Source organism: Squalius cephalus (genome assembly GCF_949319135.1).
Source record: "Squalius cephalus genome assembly, chromosome: 8".
Lineage (NCBI taxonomy): Eukaryota > Metazoa > Chordata > Actinopteri > Cypriniformes > Leuciscidae > Squalius > Squalius cephalus.
The window spans coordinates 43,787,113-43,804,699 of NC_137129.1; the positions used below are offsets into that span (position 1 = coordinate 43,787,113).

The 17,587-nt window shown below is 42.9% G+C and overlaps 1 protein-coding gene across 1 annotated transcript in view; it reads right to left on the bottom strand.

Moving 5' to 3' along the window:
- Nucleotides 1–1,380: 1,380 nt before the first annotated feature.
- The window catches only part of LOC307163353 (NLR family CARD domain-containing protein 3-like), a gene marked incomplete at its 3' end in the record, with an annotated part of 40,079 nt that continues 23,872 nt past the window's right edge, over nucleotides 1,381–17,587 (bottom strand). Inside the window, exons 8-12 of the mRNA XM_079879385.1 lie at nucleotides 17,176–17,280; nucleotides 12,250–12,354; nucleotides 9,449–9,587; nucleotides 3,653–3,764; nucleotides 1,381–1,398 (exon numbers count right to left, since the gene is read on the bottom strand). Of these exons, the coding sequence (XP_079735511.1) occupies nucleotides 1,381–1,398; nucleotides 3,653–3,764; nucleotides 9,449–9,587; nucleotides 12,250–12,354; nucleotides 17,176–17,280 (479 nt within the window). The remainder of the gene's footprint in view (nucleotides 1,399–3,652; nucleotides 3,765–9,448; nucleotides 9,588–12,249; nucleotides 12,355–17,175; nucleotides 17,281–17,587) is intronic.

The following is a 17,587-nucleotide window of genomic DNA, read 5'->3' on the forward strand; positions in this document are numbered from 1 at the left end:
TGTTGCTCCCGAATCACTGCTGCCATATTTGGCTCAACAAATACACAATTTGGGTCACAGTGGTCCAGCAGCGATGAATCACAGGTTCTCAAATCAATGGTGGAATCCAAAATTCAGAAATGTAGCCACCGAAACAGCCAAGAGGTGTGTTACATGTCAGAAAAATAATGATGTACCAGCAGCCATTACACCAGCAACACATACCCCAGCTCCACCAGGACCATTTCGTCACCTGCAAGTTGATTACATCTCGTTGCCTTGTTGTAAGGGAAAAACTGACGTTTTGGTAATAATCGACAAATTCTCAAGATGGGTAGAAGCTTATCCAACAGGGCGTGCTACCGCTGCACATACTGCTAAATGTCTTGTCACTGATTTCATTTCCAGATGGGGATTACCAGATTGCATTGACTCAGATCAGGGTACGCACTTCACAGGACAGGTAGTTAAAGAAGTGTCTAAAATGTTGAAGATTAAGTGGAATCTTCACTGCCCCTACAGGCCACAAGCATCAGGACAGGTTGAAAGGGCAAACAGAACAATCAAAACCAGGCTAAGCAAAATGCATCAGGAGGGAGTGTCATGGGTTGAAGCGCTGCCAGCTGTACTGTGTAGTATGAGAGCGTCACCTAACAGATCAGTAGGACTGAGCCCTCATGAGATTATTACAGGACGCCCAATGCAGATGCCAGGTGTGATTGACCTTAGAAATGCTGATGTTCACATTGCCTCAGATGCCCTGATCTCTTACTGTGAACACCTTACAAAGGCAGTACAGAGTGCCAGAGAGAGAGTTGAGTCATGTTGGCAGACTCCACCAGAGGGTGGACACACAATCATCCCAGGTCAGTGGGTCATGATAAAATCATTCAAAAACAAACCATTAGAGCCTAAGTGGCAAGGACCACATCAAGTAATGTTGATTACAGCAGCTGCAGTGTTGTGCCAGGGAAAGAAAACATGGACTCATGTGCCACATTGCAAAGTGGTTCCTCCCCCTACAGGGATAGGATAGGACACATGGACCAGTGAGGAGCCCAGGAAGAACTGGAAGCAACAGGCTTTCGGGGGCCAACCCTGCGGTGAAGATTCCCTTATAGGCCCTTCCCAACCATAGTCCATCCTCACCTCACTGTTCCTTTTAGGTGTCTCATGAATGAAGAAATAGGGAAAGAAGGAACCACAATTAGCAGACTCAGATTGAACAGAGGATACAACCCTAATGTTTGCAGTCTTTACAATGAATACTTGTCTGTTGCAGTTGTTCTCTTTTGTTTTTTTCTTTCTTAACTCTGTGCAGATACCACTTGACGGTTATCCTAAGAATCATATGCACTGACCTACACACCTGCACATGAAGACCCAACCTCCGGAAAACAACTAGACCAACTGCAGAGACTACAACCAACACAGAAGAAAAAAATACACAACGCAGAGATTAATCTACGGGAACTTCAGTCATCCAGCAACATGATCAAGATTGCCTTAATACTAACCATCATGGACATAGCGCAAAGTGTAGACCCCAGAAACAACATATTCATAGAGCTGATGAATATGTCAAGAAATGCCTTGTTTGCTGGAAAGAACGTTTGCATGCCACACGCACCTTCTGTAGGAGCAGGAATCCCATGGGTGGCACACCCTATCTCCAAATGTGACACGTGTACCTTATTCAATCATCATACCAGTGGAGTATTCAACAAAGATACATGTCATAACATAACCATTCCTCCAGCTTCTCAGTGTTGCATACCTGGACTACCATCCTGCAACCTAACTTCAGCTACTCCCATCATGACAGATCTACTCCAGCCAATGATGTTCTATTGGTGCATGGAAAATTATGCTTCAGCATTGACTCCAATGGGTGAAATTCCTCGTGAACGTTGCAGTTTTGTGATTGAAAGAGGAACAGATGAATCCCATGTGTACGTTACTACTACAGAGAAGAAACAGGAAAATGACTTAATCGAGTGTCTCTCCAGGAACCCATCCCAACCGAAACTTTTTGCAATAAATCAGTGGTGTATGATTCCTCCACCAACTGGCACTTTTTGGTTATGTGGAACTTCTGTCTACAGCATCCTACCCAGCCAATTCAACGGCAGGTGCACCCTGGTTTATGTTCTGCCAGCTATCAGAGAAAACACACACTCCACTCCAAGCTCTCCACAGTTACATGATTCAGCTCCTTCTACCAACAAAGATGGCTGCGTTCCAGGACTCACTTGTGTTCAAACGTGGTGGTCAAGAACTCTTGGAGCCTTAATCCCATCGTATGGGGTCATGCAGGCTCTCGATCAAGTCAGAAGCCTGTCAGATTCTGTACAGAAATTGGCCAATGATACTGTTTTGGCCCTGGACAACATCACGAACACTCTCGTTCGCACAAGATCATGATCTTACAGAACAGAGTAGCCTTGGATTACATTATTGCAACGCAAGGGGGAGCCTGCACCATTATCGGCCCTGAGTGCTGCACCGGGTTAATGGATCCAACCGAGAACTTGAACAAAATCCAACAAGACATCATTGATCTTTCAACAAAATTACACCAGATGACTGAAGACAATTCTTCATGGTTCGGAAACTTGATTGGTAAACCCTGGCTGTGGATTAGAGAAATAGCAATTCTGCTGTTATTTATTCTACTGGCATTCTACGTATGCGTCCACAGTATCAAGTGTTTCATTCAACAGATGACTCACGCCTCGCACGAGAAAATGACTGGTCCAACCATAAAAGAATATTACCCGTAAGAACTTCACGGACCCTAATTACATGTTTGTTTCTGTGTCAACATGCAATTACAGAAAATCAGCACAGAACATATGCTATGTGCCTGTAACTTTTTCAAGTTACAAGAATTAACTTTTAAGTATCTAAATTTGTATTTTGTGAGAGTTATTAGAACTCTCAAAGGGGGAAATGTGGGAATATGTTTAATTTATGTTCATGTGAGGCATAGATGATGACAGTTTAATTTATGTTCATGTGAGTTGACAGTTCAAAGAAGATTAAGTCAAGCAACCCAGTCATCGGACATTGACCTTTGTATCTGTGTACACCTCCTGAACAGTGACATGACTCCAAGTTAAACTATTATCATGTGAAGGTATGGGTGATTCTATCAGGCTGATTGGATCATTTGAATGATAGTGTTATGCTTATTCTTGATTGAATCAAGAATCATCCCTCTGCTTTGTTTGACTTGTCTCCACCTCCAAAAGTCCCACCTCCTTCTAAATGTATAAAAACTATACTGTATAGAACTCAGACAGACTTTGGTGACTGCAGCTACCGACAGCTCGCGTTCTCAATAAAGAATCCTGCTGAAGAAACAACCAAGTCTCCTGGTCTTCGATTCTGAGTTTACAACAGTTTCAAAGCTTGATTAATTTACATCACAAAAAACACGCCAGACAAAATTCATACCTCAGTTTTTAATCGGCACTATTTTCTTTCCATTTCTATCAATCCGCGCTGCTGTCAACGTCAACAGTGCGCACGTTCCGATCAGCTGTTGATAGCGCGACTCGCTGACAACATGTCTGACTACGAAACTTCTGATGATGAAACCAATTTTAGCACAATGTCAGACGGAACAGATGATGATTAAAGTAATTTTAGCACAACGCCAAAGGGATACCTTTATGAACCGGAGTATACCGATGCCGAACTTCAGCAGATGGAGATAGAACGGGAAGAGAGAGAGCGAGAGGACAGAGATGAAGTTGTCCAAGTTGATGCTGGGCCCACAGCTGTAGCAAGAGCCAGGATGAACGACAAATGGTGGTGCACTTGTTCAAATTGTCAAGTTATGCCAACAGAAGCTATTGCTGCCACGAATGGGAACTCATGCCACAGATGCAAAACCTATCGATTGACGAGGAGGCCAACTGCATTACAGGTCTGTCTGCATACATCCAAATAGTTTTCTCAGCAAATTGTACCTATATCCCTATATACTGTTTTTATATTAGACCTCTTTTCACGTGATTTCCACTGGAGTCTAAACATTGTTTACTGTACAGTTTAGACATGGGATCATAAAGTTAGTAAATAGAGCTTACCCGTGGTACTGGTACAGCAAAACTCTTTCAAATCTGTTTTGTTTTTTTTCCTCCTTGGTTGGGGATGTAATCGTCTTCGCTGAAGTGAGCACTGCACACACGAAAATCCTTGATTCTGGATATTTTAGCTCCCGCAGAGTAGCCGATGGCAACCAGCCAAAGCTGTCTCATATTAGCTATATCCGAAACAGGAAAACGATGGAATCTGAACAGTGATCCCAGCACATTCTTGTGGTCACAACCTGGGAATTTACAAGTTTGCACCATTGTTAATTTTCTACTTTTTACGTCGTTGTCATTCGATTGTGTAAACACTATGGAACAGCTGATCGGAACGTGCACTGCGCACTGTTGACGTTGACAGCAGCGAGGATTGATAGAAATGGAAATAAAATAGTGCCGATTAAAAACTGAGGTATGAATTTTGTCTGGCGTGTTTTTTGTGATGTAAATTAATCAAGCTTTGAAACGCATATAATTTTTTCACGTAAAAACGCACAGTTTTGAGGCCCCGGAAACTAAACGGGACTACTTTCTTGAAAAACTTCCAGCGGCCAGAACTCTGACCAGGGAGGTGACCACAGAGTGTATATGCACTATAGTGCTGGTAAGGATTGCATACAACTTCATGTCTTAAATGGGCGAACTAACCCTTTAATTTTGTATTATTGTAAAACGCGTTGCAGCAGCACGCGGCCATAGGCGAGACGGCTCGCTCGCTCATTGGCTGCTCTGCGGCAACTGCATTAGCCTATCGAGCGAGGCCTGAAGTGACGTCAGGCCAATGAGGGTGCTTCGCGCCCTCTGTGCCACTTCCCGCCGAAAGGGGTGTGGCTTACCCCTATAAAGGGAGCTCGAAAAGGCTGATCCACTAATTTTTCATCGCCGAAGCGAACCAGAGTGGATCGCACGCACGGCAGGGAACGCAGTACTCGTTCCCTCTTCTAGAGAGAACCGAGGTTACGTTAGTAACCGAGTACGTTCTCTTACGAGAGGTCTCTCGTACTGCGTCTTAGCTAAGACGCTATGGGACCCATTGTAAAATGCTGTGCGTGCTGGGATCAGACACTAATAAACCTGGAAGCGAAGCCCAGGATTTAAAGTGCACAATCACCAGAGGGACTCACAGAGAGGGTTCCCTCTGTCCCACATATAACAGCGTCCGTAGACGCGATAACGTGACATCACATAGACAAGGCAGGTAGCCTGACTAATGTGGAAAATGCGGGTCTTACGCCATACTGCCCATAGTATATTAGTCGGCTGCGCACAGCGCTCACGATCTCAGCATCGTAATCAGACAGAACTGATTCGTTAGACCGACAGTAGCTTAGCCTGCAAGTCGGGAACCTCAAGGTTATAAAACCTTATGAATGCAGGACATATGTCCTGTAAGGAGATCCCACTAGACCAAGCCCACGGAGAGGCGACGCCTCTCGTGGAGTGCGCTTTGACACCCAACGGGCACTGTAAGCCCTTGGCAGTGTAAGCCAGCGCTATGGCGTCAACTATCCATCTGGATAGGCTTTTTCTCGAAACAGCCAGTCCCTTGGAACGTCCACTGAACGAGACAAATAGCTGCTCAGTCTGTCGAAAAACAGACGAGCGAGACACATAAGCTCTTAGTGCCCTAACTGGACAAAGAACGCTTGCGTCTCCTTCCTCGCCCGACACCGGCAGGGTAGACAGGGAAATGACCTGAGCCCGAAACGGTGTGTTGAGGGATTTTGGAACGTAACCATGCTTAGGTTTGAGTATGACTCTTGAGTCGTTTGGCCCAAACTCCAAGCACGCCGCGCTCACAGAGAGCGCGTGCAGGTCACCCACACGCTTCACTGAAGCGAGAGCCAGCAAAAACACTGTTTTGAAAGACAGATGTTTGAGGCTATTTGTTTGGATGGGCTCGAAAGGATCACCTTTCATGGCTTCCAAAACCGTAGAGAGGTCCCACATAGGGACTGAAGGGGGCCTGGGAGGATTCAGCCCCCTAGCTCCCTTGAGGAAGCGGATGACTAAATCGTTCCTTCCTATTGACTGACCGAGCGTTGCGTTATAGAACGCTGCGATAGCCGCCACATAGACTTTGAGCGTGGAAGGGGCTCTGCCCTTATCCAACAGCTCTTGCAGGAAGGAGAGAACCTCCGTCACCCTACAGTCGGAGGGTGAGAAACCCCGAGCTGTGCACCAGCTGGAGAATACCGACCACTTTGAGGCGTAGAGATGTCTGGTAGACGGAGCTCTAGCCTGAGTGATAGTGTTTAGCACTCCCACTGAGAGATCAGCGGGTACCCGTTGAGCGCCCACACGTGGAGGGACCACAATTCCGGGTGAGGGTGCCAAATCGAACCCCTGGCCTGAGAGAGGAGGTCCCTCCTCAAATGGCACTGGCCATGGGGCAGTGTCTGCTAACTGCATCAGAACTGGGAACCAAGGTTGGTTCTCCCAGAACGGTGCTACAAGCAGCACTGAGCATTTCGTTTCCCTGATCCGTTCTATCACCTGAGGCAGGAGTGAGATGGGGGGAAAAGCATAGAGCGGACAGCGCGGCCACGTTTGGGACAGCGCGCTCTCGCTCTTGGTAAGAACACGGGGCAGTGAGCGTTTTCGTGAGACGCGAACAGGTCTACATCCGCTCTGCCGAATCTCTCCCACAACAGCTGGACTGTCTGTGGGTGTAGAGACCATTCGCCCATAGGAATGTTGTTCCTGGACAGCCTGTCTGGTCCCAAGTTCTGGAGCCCAGGCACATGCACTGCTCTCAGCGAGCGCAAGTTGCGCTAAGCCCATACCAGGAGGCGTTCCGCCAGCCTGTATAAGTTTCAGGATCTGAGACCGCCCTGGCGATTTATGTAGGACACCACAGACATATTGTCCGAGCGGACTAGGACGTGGTGTCCTTTTATTTGGGGACGAAAACGCGTCAGCGCGTTGTCCACTGCCAGCATTTCTAGTCAGTTGATATGTTGGAGCTTCTCCAGTTCTGACCACAGGCCAAAGAACGGTCTGCCCTCGAGCAGCGCTCCCCATCCCGAGGTGGAGGCGTCTGTCGACACCACTTTCACTGTCGAGGAAGTCCCCAGGCTTACACCTGACTGGTACCAGCCGCTTGCTCTCCAAGGTTTCAGAGCTGTAACACAACTCTGATTGACCTTGAGACGAAGCTGACCGGATGCCCACGCTCTGCGCGGTACTCGCGCCATCAACCAGAACTGCAGAGGACGCATGCGAAGCAGGCCCAGCTGGAGAACTGCTGATGCTGAGGCCATAAGACCGAGCATCCGTTGAAACATTTTGAGCGTGATGGTCGCGCCGCAGCGGAAAGAGCTCGCTGCGCGCTGAATGCCTAGCACGCGCTGTGGTGACAGACGCGCTATCATAGACTGTGAGTCCAGAACTGTGCCCAGAAACAATATCATTTGACTGGGGTTCAGAGAGCTCTTCGCCCAGTTGATTCTGAGACCGAGATTCTCGAGGTGATCGAGTAAAATGGTCCTGTGCTCCACGAGCTCTGATCGTGATTGAACTAGAATCAGCCAGTCGTCCAAATAGTTCAGCACTCGCATGCCTCGGAGTCTGAGAGGCGCGAGTGCTGCGTCCATGCACCTCGTAAATGTACGGGGCGCTAGGGACAGGCCGAACGGCAGGACTGTGTACTGGTATGCCTGGCCCTCGAAGGCGAATCTCAAGTATCGCCTGTGACGTGACGCTATTTGTATTTGAAAATATGCGTCCTTCAGATCTATCGACATAAACCAGTCTCCTCGGCGAAAATGCGCGAGGATTTTTCTGGTCGTGAGCATTTTAAAACTGCGTTTCGCTAATGCTTTGTTCAGCTGTCTTAGATCCAGTATGGGTCTGAGACCCCCGTCTTTTTTGGGAACCAGGAAGTATCTGCTGTACAGCCCCCCTTCGCTTTGAGCTTGAGATAAAGGCTCTATAGCCCCTTTGCTCATCAGTTTTGATATTTCTGCACGAAGTAGGTGTGCTACTTCCGAATTCACCGTAGTTTCGACTCGCACTGTGTCCCGTGGGACATATAATGTCTGTGAGTGAAAGTGGGCGCGGAGAGCGGGCACATTCACTGCAGTGAGCGCACTGTCTGCCTGAGCAGAGCGAATGCACACAGGTTTCGTTTACAGAAAACATGAGACATGCAGAACATGGTGTTTGCCATGTTGTGTGCGTGATCGACCTGAGTCGAATTTATGAGCGCGGGCCCTATGTGAAGGGCTGTGCTTGTGTGCAGGGATGGGCACTAGGCAGTGGGCATCTTCTCTACACATATAGCACCATCGGCCGTGGCCGGGACACCAGTAAATACATCCCATGGGATTTATCTGGGTAGCCGTAAAAGGCTTTTGTGTGCAGGCAAGCGGGCTTGTACACTGCAGAATACACTGGAACAGTCACATTTCTTGGAACTGAACGAGCAACGGGCTTCAGTGGAAGTCCGGCCACGGTGGGGCTCGGACACCGGCGCTTTCCTAGGCGTGCTAGGATGGCTTTGTGCTTCACCGTAAACCCTGGCAGTGGCCCACGCGGGGCGGCGGCTAGTCGAGCGCGGGTTGTACCACGTGCTCGTCGGCTGCAAAATACACATCTGCAGTGGCCTCTCAGGGCACTGACAGAGTGATTTGCATTTGGCAGCAAAAATATTTTCTGCCGGCGGACCCGGGATTCGAACCCGGGTCGACCGCGCAAAAGACTGGGAATCTACCACTGGGCCACAGTAAAGACATATAGGTATTCAGTCAGCGCGGGTATTATCCGCACTGGCGTTTGTTTGCAGGCATGTGGGTAGCACAACATGCAATACTGACATTTTCAGACGCCTGAAGAGTGCCAGAATGTGCGAAGAGTGGAAATCGCCCGGTTTTCAGCGGGGCTAAAAACACTCTATTCTCCTTTCGCCAGTGACGCACGGGAACCGTAGAGCGGTGTTCGGTTGCAGGCAAGCGGGTACTACGCGCTTGCTGGCTGCAAAATGCACCTCCGCAGTCGCCCTCAGGGGACTGACAGAGCAAAGCATTGGCGGCATAAATATATGCCGCTAGACCGGGATTCGAACTCCGGTCTCCCGTGCGAAAAACCTATGATTTCACCACTGAGCCACAGAGGAAACACACAGGCTTTCGGATGCGCTGAGTGTCATATGTATTCTTTGGCGTTTGCTGGCAGGCGTGCGTGTATGTCACAGACTCGCTTGCGGCAATATGATATTTCCAGTTGCCTAATCAGGGAACTGAGAAATGTGAGGGAAAAAAGGGCAGTCTGGCCTCAGCGAGACTAAGAACACTTTTTTCTCCTTTCGCCGGTGAATGACGCGCGCGGGGGCAGGGTAGTTTTTCTTGTAACGTAAAGAAAAAACTAACCCCGTCCGCGGAGGAGGAGCAGCCTCGCAGAAGAATGCCAGGTGAGTTCTCAAAGTCACCATAGGCAATCGGCTCGGAGTGAGGGCGGCGCCGTCAGCGAGCGCGAGAGCTGCATGATCCTCTCGGAAAGGGGGGGCGTCTTAAAAAAGACACCCAGCTCTTTTAGTGTTAAATGGTACATACACATACACAAAACACAGCTTAGAGAAGGATATAGGCGCCGGATAGCGCAGCTGGAATGGCGGTGGAAGGCGGCGTGGGCCAGCAGCTTCTAGAGTGGCTCGTCCTGCTGAAGGTGCTTTCTCAGACGGCGCGCGGCTTATTCCCGTGATCCAGCGATGCGTGAGCTTCGCTGAAGAGATGAAAAATTAGTGGATCAGCCTTCTCGAGCTCCCTTTATAGGGCCACACCCCTTTCGGCGGGAAGTGCCACAGAGGGCGCAAAGCACCCTCATTGGCCTGACGTCACTTCAGGCCTCGCTCGATAGGCTAATGCAGTTGCCGCAGAGCAGCCAATGAGCGAGCGAGCCGTCTCGCCTATGGCCGCGAGCTGCTGCAACGCGTTTTACAATAATACAAAATTAAGGATAATTTTTGGCTTCAGTATTTCGTGAAAAGAGGTCTTTTCCCATAGCGTCTTAGCTAAGACGCAGTACGAGAGACCTCTCGTAAGAGAACCGTGATGTCATCGTCCAGCTCAGATCAGCTATCATATAATGGTGTCAATGCAGGCAGATCAATAATATTGTTGAATATTAAGTGTCTCCAACTAAGCAAGCCAGAGGCGACAATGGCAGAAACTCAAACTCAATCAGTGACAGAATGGAGAAGAAAACCTTGGCAGAAACCAAACTCAGTCGCTCAGTTCTCCTCTGACCAACGAACAAACAGTGTATGATTATGATTGCATTACAGGTCATAAGCCAGATTGGATCTGAACATTCAGAATATTTATCTGGTTGAAGGTTTCCTGCTTTGACTTTGGATGAAGGATTGGATCATTCTGTAAAGTTACACAAACACACGTGTGTGATGATCACTGTGGGTTTGTGTCTGTTGATTCTGTTGAATGTGATTGTGTCTGTAGAGGCTCTTTATTCTCCATCAGCTGATCCAGAGAAGGTCAGACTAACATCTAAAACCTGTCAGTAAAACACAGACAGTCAAATGTGTGCGACATTATTGCATTATCAACTTTAGAACAACTAAAAGAAACTACTTTTTTAAGTAGTGAGAGATTATATTATAATACTGTGATACACGATTGTTAAAGCTGTTTTTAAACATTCAGATTTAGATTTTGCTTCTAAATGACCATGAATGATGACCCTTGAACCTTAGGCCGGTGACACACTGGATGCGTGGCGTGTCCGTTTTTATTTCGGCTCCCATGTTAACAGGTTAGAGCTTGCACACTGCCTGCGTGACACGCGCGTCTCAGGCGCGGCTCGAGCCGCGCGGAAAACGCGTGCATGCTAGAAATAGAACTGATGCCTATTTTTCACGCGACACGCAAGCATCTTGGAAGCGTTTCCAAGCAAAATTGAATATGAAAAGATGTTTATATGACATTTTGACACGAATACATATTAATAAATGTCATTTTGATGTTTGAAAGTGTCTAGGGTTTGACATAAATGCAAATATAAATGCAATTTTAAAAAGTATTATCGATTTTCAAATACTGCACCTGTCAATACAGAACGAAATATTCTATAGCCTATATTGCCGTCAACACTGCCGTCGTTGTCTTTGCTGCTATATATTTATGTTTAAAATGAAGTAGGCCTTCCACAACTCTCTCCTGCATATGTCAAATATATCACCAATGAGGCTTATCATATGTCACCTAGCAGCAGCAGTGCCGCGTCAGACACGCTTCTGGTGTGCAAAGACATGGAAAATGCCACGCTCACGCCACGCAGCAAGTGTGTCACCGGCCTTATCTATAATCCTGTATGACTGTCCTCTTTCTATGACACTGGGTCAGTTTTATTTATGATAAAGAAATCATCTTTTATTGCAACTTACATTCTCTCAAAATACATCATTTAGGGATAAAAAGACAATGATAAAAGCAAATTATTGAAATGTTTGAAATAAAAAGAAACTTAAAGATATTTAATTGTTGCTATAAACTATTATTAAAAAATAAATGAATTAAACTCTTATTAAATATGTTTATAGTGTGTAATTCACCATCACAATGAAAGTAAACTATAAGAAAATAAATTAACTTTCAATTAAAATATGAACAGTTTTAAACATCACTACTCACAGAAGCGTCTCCAGTTTATAATGTGGATCATCCTTCAGATCAGAGAGCAGCTTCACACCTGAGTCTCTTAGTTTATTCATTGTCAGATCCAGTTCTCTCAGGTGTGAGGGGTTTGATCTCAGAGCTGAAGCCAGAGCAGCACAACCTTCATCTGTAACACCACAATCCTCCAACCTGTAGAGAACAATGACACTCTTCAGTCTCTCAGTTCAGGAAACACTGATATAATTTATACGATATATATGAATTTCTCCTTTCTCCTCAACAGATTTGTTTATGAAAGCAGTTGTCACCTCTTCACATCATCCAATCATGTTTTTATAACTATCAAAAACTATCAAAAGTAAAATGAACTCAGAAGCTTTAGAAAGAATCCACTGAAGATTAAACATCCTTTTCAGTTACTTGATGGTAAACATTTTTTTGTATATATTATTTTTGTATATCATTGATTATTCACCACAGGAGAATAACAGACAACGTTGAGACTTTTATAAAATATTACCCGAGTATCTCCAGTTTACAGTGAGGATCCTGCAGTAGATCAGAGAGCTGCTCGACTCCAGAATCTCCTACTTTATTTCCAGACAGATCCAGTTTTCTCAAGTGTGAGGGGTTTGATCTCAGAGCTGAAGTCAGAGCAGCACAACCTTCGTCTGTAACACCACAATCCCACAACCTGTAGAGAAAAATGACACTCTTCAGTCTCTCAGTTCAGGATCTACAGCTCATAAGCAGAACTTCACAATCAGAGACTTAATCCATGGCACCATTAACAGGTCCAGTCTAAGGTTCAGACCTGCTTCTACAAACTGCTTGGGTGGGTTAGTCTCCATTTGATAAAAATTGCAAGAATATTCGACAACACTTTATTTAACCCTCTGAGGTCGACAAACGCGCCGGCGCGTTTTGCCGGATTTTCTTCACATTGTAGCACTATAAACTTAAATTACTCCGTCATTTATGGTCATACAGAAAAATGAAATATAAAAAAAGAATCTGTGATATTTTTACTTTTGTAGGTGTCCACTTCACAATCAAATCAAAACATTGTGCTTTTGTAAAATAAAGAAAATAAACAGGGTGTGCGTTCTGCCTCTCCGTCGCTGTGAACTTTTTTTTCTTGAGCACTTCTATAAACTGAAACAAAACTCAGTGAATACTTGTCACACATTTATGAGCCATATACCTTTATAAACATTTAAGTGTGTACTTTTAAATGATCGGATTCAAACTGAAAACAAATATTCTCTGTTTAAGTAATTTGTATAAAACCAACAAGATGTCCAGCTTCTCAAACGCTTGCTCATTACAGTTAATTTGGCCACGCCCACTCGCGTAAAAGACATTCACATGCAAATCTCCACATGGAACACGAACGCGCTTGTTACCTCAGAAACAAAACACCAAAACACTTCACAAGTCTCTGCTTTTCGTCGAGTTTGAAAGACGCTCCGTGAGCTTACATTGGAATTACCTCAGAAGAAGAAGAACGCGATTTGAAGACAAGAAAGATGTAAGGTAAAAAATTCTTACATATTAGTTTGTTATTGTTGCATAAATTTCACATTGCAGTTGAACTGTTGCTAGATATATGGTGAATATTATAATATTTAGACCCGTGTTTACTGTTACTGTGTTTGTGGATATCTGCTCAATGTAGTATCTGTAGATCGTATATGGTAACCATAATGTTTTATATTTGAGCGCGATCGCGTTTGAATGTATCATATTTGGATCGCGTTTGAAAAGCACCAAACGGCTTCATGTTTTTACTATTATCTCATTTCATATCATCATAACGAATGGAAACATTTGAAGTAACATGATAATCAATATATTTTTCTCTAGCTTAGTTGTTACTGAAATATTTTGGAAGATTTATAGGCTGATTTATAGGCTATTTTATGCAGCACTGTGCATAGCCTATGCCTACAAGGCACAACAAACCTGGTGTTCATTAGCCTATATTATTGTTGGAAACATTTATGTGTGTATTCTGTGAATTTTAAAAAGCTATTTTAACCAGAAAAATCTTAAATGTATTCCCAAAATCGTGCAGGCCTATAGTTTCTCTTGATATCAGTATGTTCATTTTTTTTTTTTTTTTTTTTCAGGGCCCAGATGCCACTCCTGCTGACTTCAACATTCACATAAGTCTATGAACATGGTAAAGTGAAAATCAAACACCTTGGAAATGAAAGGTATGTACAATGTTTTTAGGAATGGCACAAAGGTCTCTGTCTTTGGATAATTGTTTTCAATGAGTGCTTTTTTGTCATTTGTTTTGTATCTTTGGATTATGTTGTGTTGTAAATAAATCCAAAAAATCAAAACAATTTATCTCCTTAAATCTCCTCATTCTTTGTGCAAGGTTGCTCAGAATGATAGGGGCCTGATAGCTCCTAATAGGGCCGTTAGGGGAGTGTCTTTGTCTTTCTCAGGTGTAAAAAGCTTACATATTAATGAGCTCCCGCATAAAGCTTTTTCACACAAAACACGTCGTAAAATTTTAAAATCAATATATTGTCTTATCTGAATGAGCAGTCAGGATGATTTTCACATCGTTTTAGAGCAAATATTCTAGGCTACGTCATACAATTTTTTGTATTTTCACAAACCACGCATAAATGTCATTATCTCAAAACTACAAACTTTTACATACATGCTGCTGATATATTATTGTAGCAGAGTTTGTGCTGAATACAGTGTAATTAGACTTTAGCCATGAAAATGTCACAAGTAACAGAAATAAGCACAAATGTCAGAGCATGTCAGAACACCTCCAAGGCCCAGAAAACACCTCAGACCCCAGAGGGTTAACAGCATCCTTGTTACATATGTTACATGAACTTACCATAGTAATAACAGTAAATTATGCATAATTACATGCAACTAACCCTTAACCAAATCCTAATCCTATCCTTACCCTATAGTAAGTACATGTAGTTGCTTAACCCTCAGAGGTCGGCAATCACGCCGGCGTGATTTGCTCTTTTTTTTTTTTATCAGTTCAAACGAGAGTCCAAATACTCTGTTGACTTTGATGTTACAAACCAGTTTCATACATCAATCGATCCTGTTAAGTGTGTATTATTTTTGTGTATACTCACAATTAAAACAAAGTGTTGTGCTTTTTGCCAAATAAAGAAAAATAAACACGAAGTGAGTTCTGCCTTCTCTCTGTCAGTGAAGTCAATTCTGAAACGCGTCCGAAAATGAACCATAACTCAGTGAATACTCAGTCAAACAGGCATACAGACACACAGGCATGAAGCTTGAATTCTCTTCTTTTAAATGAGGTAATTTATATAAAAAAAACAAATATTCTCATCTCGTGAAATCTGTATTAAAAGAGAGCGATTCCAGTCGAGCTCATTAGAGCTAATTCAAATGTAATGTGACTCCGCCCACGGAGAGCGCGTGCTATTCAAACGCAAATTACTGAGGCAATCCAAGCAAACCTGTGAACGCCCCCATATTAGCTCGAGAAAACTCAAGTTTAATCATATCATTGTAGCCTACGTGTTTACACCATCTGGCAGCGCTGTGAGGAATAATAATAATGGAAAATCTACCTCAGAGTGCGGGTATTGCGAGGAGCGAGGATCCGAATACTGTAGTAAGTTTTTTTTCCTTCTCAAGTTAATCGCGTTTCTGTGAATGAATGAACGGCAGAGATGCGCGCTGTTTACCACAGGTCGCAAAAAGACAGTTTAAATTTAAATCGCCTTTCTGTGTGTGTGAATGAATGATGATGTTTTAGCAAACTGTATTGCGATACTGAGATGAGTAAAAATCGACTGAAATATGTTGAAATAAAATGTAGGCTATTTGTACGTATTAAACTGCAAATTAACATTTATATGCCCTAATATTTCATAAAAACAACGTTACAGTCAGGCGTTTCTGTGTGTGAATGAATGTTTCGCTTTTAGCAAACTGTATTGCTATACTGAGTAAAAATCGACTGAAATATGTTGAAATAAATGTATAAGCAACGTATTAAACTGCAAATTAACATTTATATTTCTTATAATAAAAACGAAAGACCTATGTTACAGACATATGAAAGACAACATTTTGTTGATTAGTTTTGGATAGATTATACATTTTTACTGTAAAATATCTGCCACCTCAAATAAGCTTTTGTTTGCCAATTTTTGCTCATATGTTAAATATAGTATGTTTTGTCAAAAATAAAGTAATCAAATAATCAATCAAATCCTTAACTTTGAAATATGTATGATAAAATATATACTTTAGTTTTTACAAAGAAAGATTACACTTGAATTGTTGTTGTAATTGTAACCTTTTTAATAAAAAAAAAATATTTACAAGGTAGATGTAAACAAACTATTAAAAGGTAAATATAAGCCTTTTCTTTAAATAATTTTTATTGTGTTTTATTAGTGACAAATTTGGGGAGAGGATAAATATTCCAAAACTGAAAATACAGTATGAGAATTAACTGCACAATTACTAGACATGTTTTCCTTGGATATTATAGGCCAATTTGCAAGCACAATATGTGGAAAAATAAAAAAGAATTGAGATGCTTCCAACTGTTGCTCTTGCATTCTTGTGGCTCAGTGACTCACCTGAATGAATAGCTCATTAAGTATGCGGGCCCCATTGTCTCCTCAGGTGTGAACCACTAAATATGCATGATTGTTGACGCCCACTCGAATATTGCCTTTCCAAACAGAAAGTGCTTTGCAAAATTTAAATCAATGTATTGTGTTATGTGAATGATTAGGCAGGGTGATTTTCACATAATTTTGAAGAAAAAACACTAGGCGATGACATCCATTAGACAAAAGTCTTATTGGCACATATTTAGTATGTGTTTTGTGGTCTTATTTCAGAAACTTTAGTTTTTAGTTTTTTTCAATAACCACGCATAAACATTATTCTCTCAAAAATGCAGACATGTACATTCTTGTTGCTCACATATTATGGTAGCCCTGTTTGTGCTAAATAGTGTGTAATTTTTTTTTGCCATTAATATGTTTATAAGCAACTGAAAAAAGCACAAATGTCAGGGCATGTCAGAACATCTCAAGGACCCCAAAAACACCTTAGACCCCAGAGGGTTAATATTACTTAGTACTTAAATATACAATTACACTGTAACAATGACACCTTATAACAATGTGTAACCAAATATTATTATTTTTTATGCAAGTACCCAAAAATCATCAACATATCTGTATATGAACACGGCTGTCACATATTTACATCATCCAGTCATATTTAATCTATCATTAATATTGTAAAATTATGTCAGACACATTGGAAAGAATCTAATGAAAATAAAAGCAATATTCCCATGAGTAATATCACAGTAGATTTTTTTTAATTTTTTTATGGCAGTCATTATTTACCATTAAAATCGAGGATTATGTTGGGACATTTTATACAAACTTACCACAGTTTCTCCAGTTTACAGTGAGGATCCTGCAGTAGATCAGAAAGCTGCTCGACTCCAGAATCTCCTACTTTATTAAATGTCAGATCCAGTTCTCTCAGGTATGAGGGGTTTGATCTCAGAGCTGAAGTCAGAGCAGCACAACCTTCATCTGTAACACCACAATTCCACAACCTGTAGAGAACAATGACACTCTTCAGTCTCTCAGTTCAGCAAACACTGATATAAATGATAAGATATGAATTTCCTCAACAGATTTGTATATGAAAGCAGTTGTCACCTCTTCACATCATCCAATCATGCTCATAACTATAAAAAACTATCAAAAGCAAAATGACCTCAGAAGCTTTGGAAATAATCTACAGAAGATTAAACATCCTTTTCAGTTACTTGATGGTAAATGTTTTTTGTTTTTTTTTGTATACTGTATA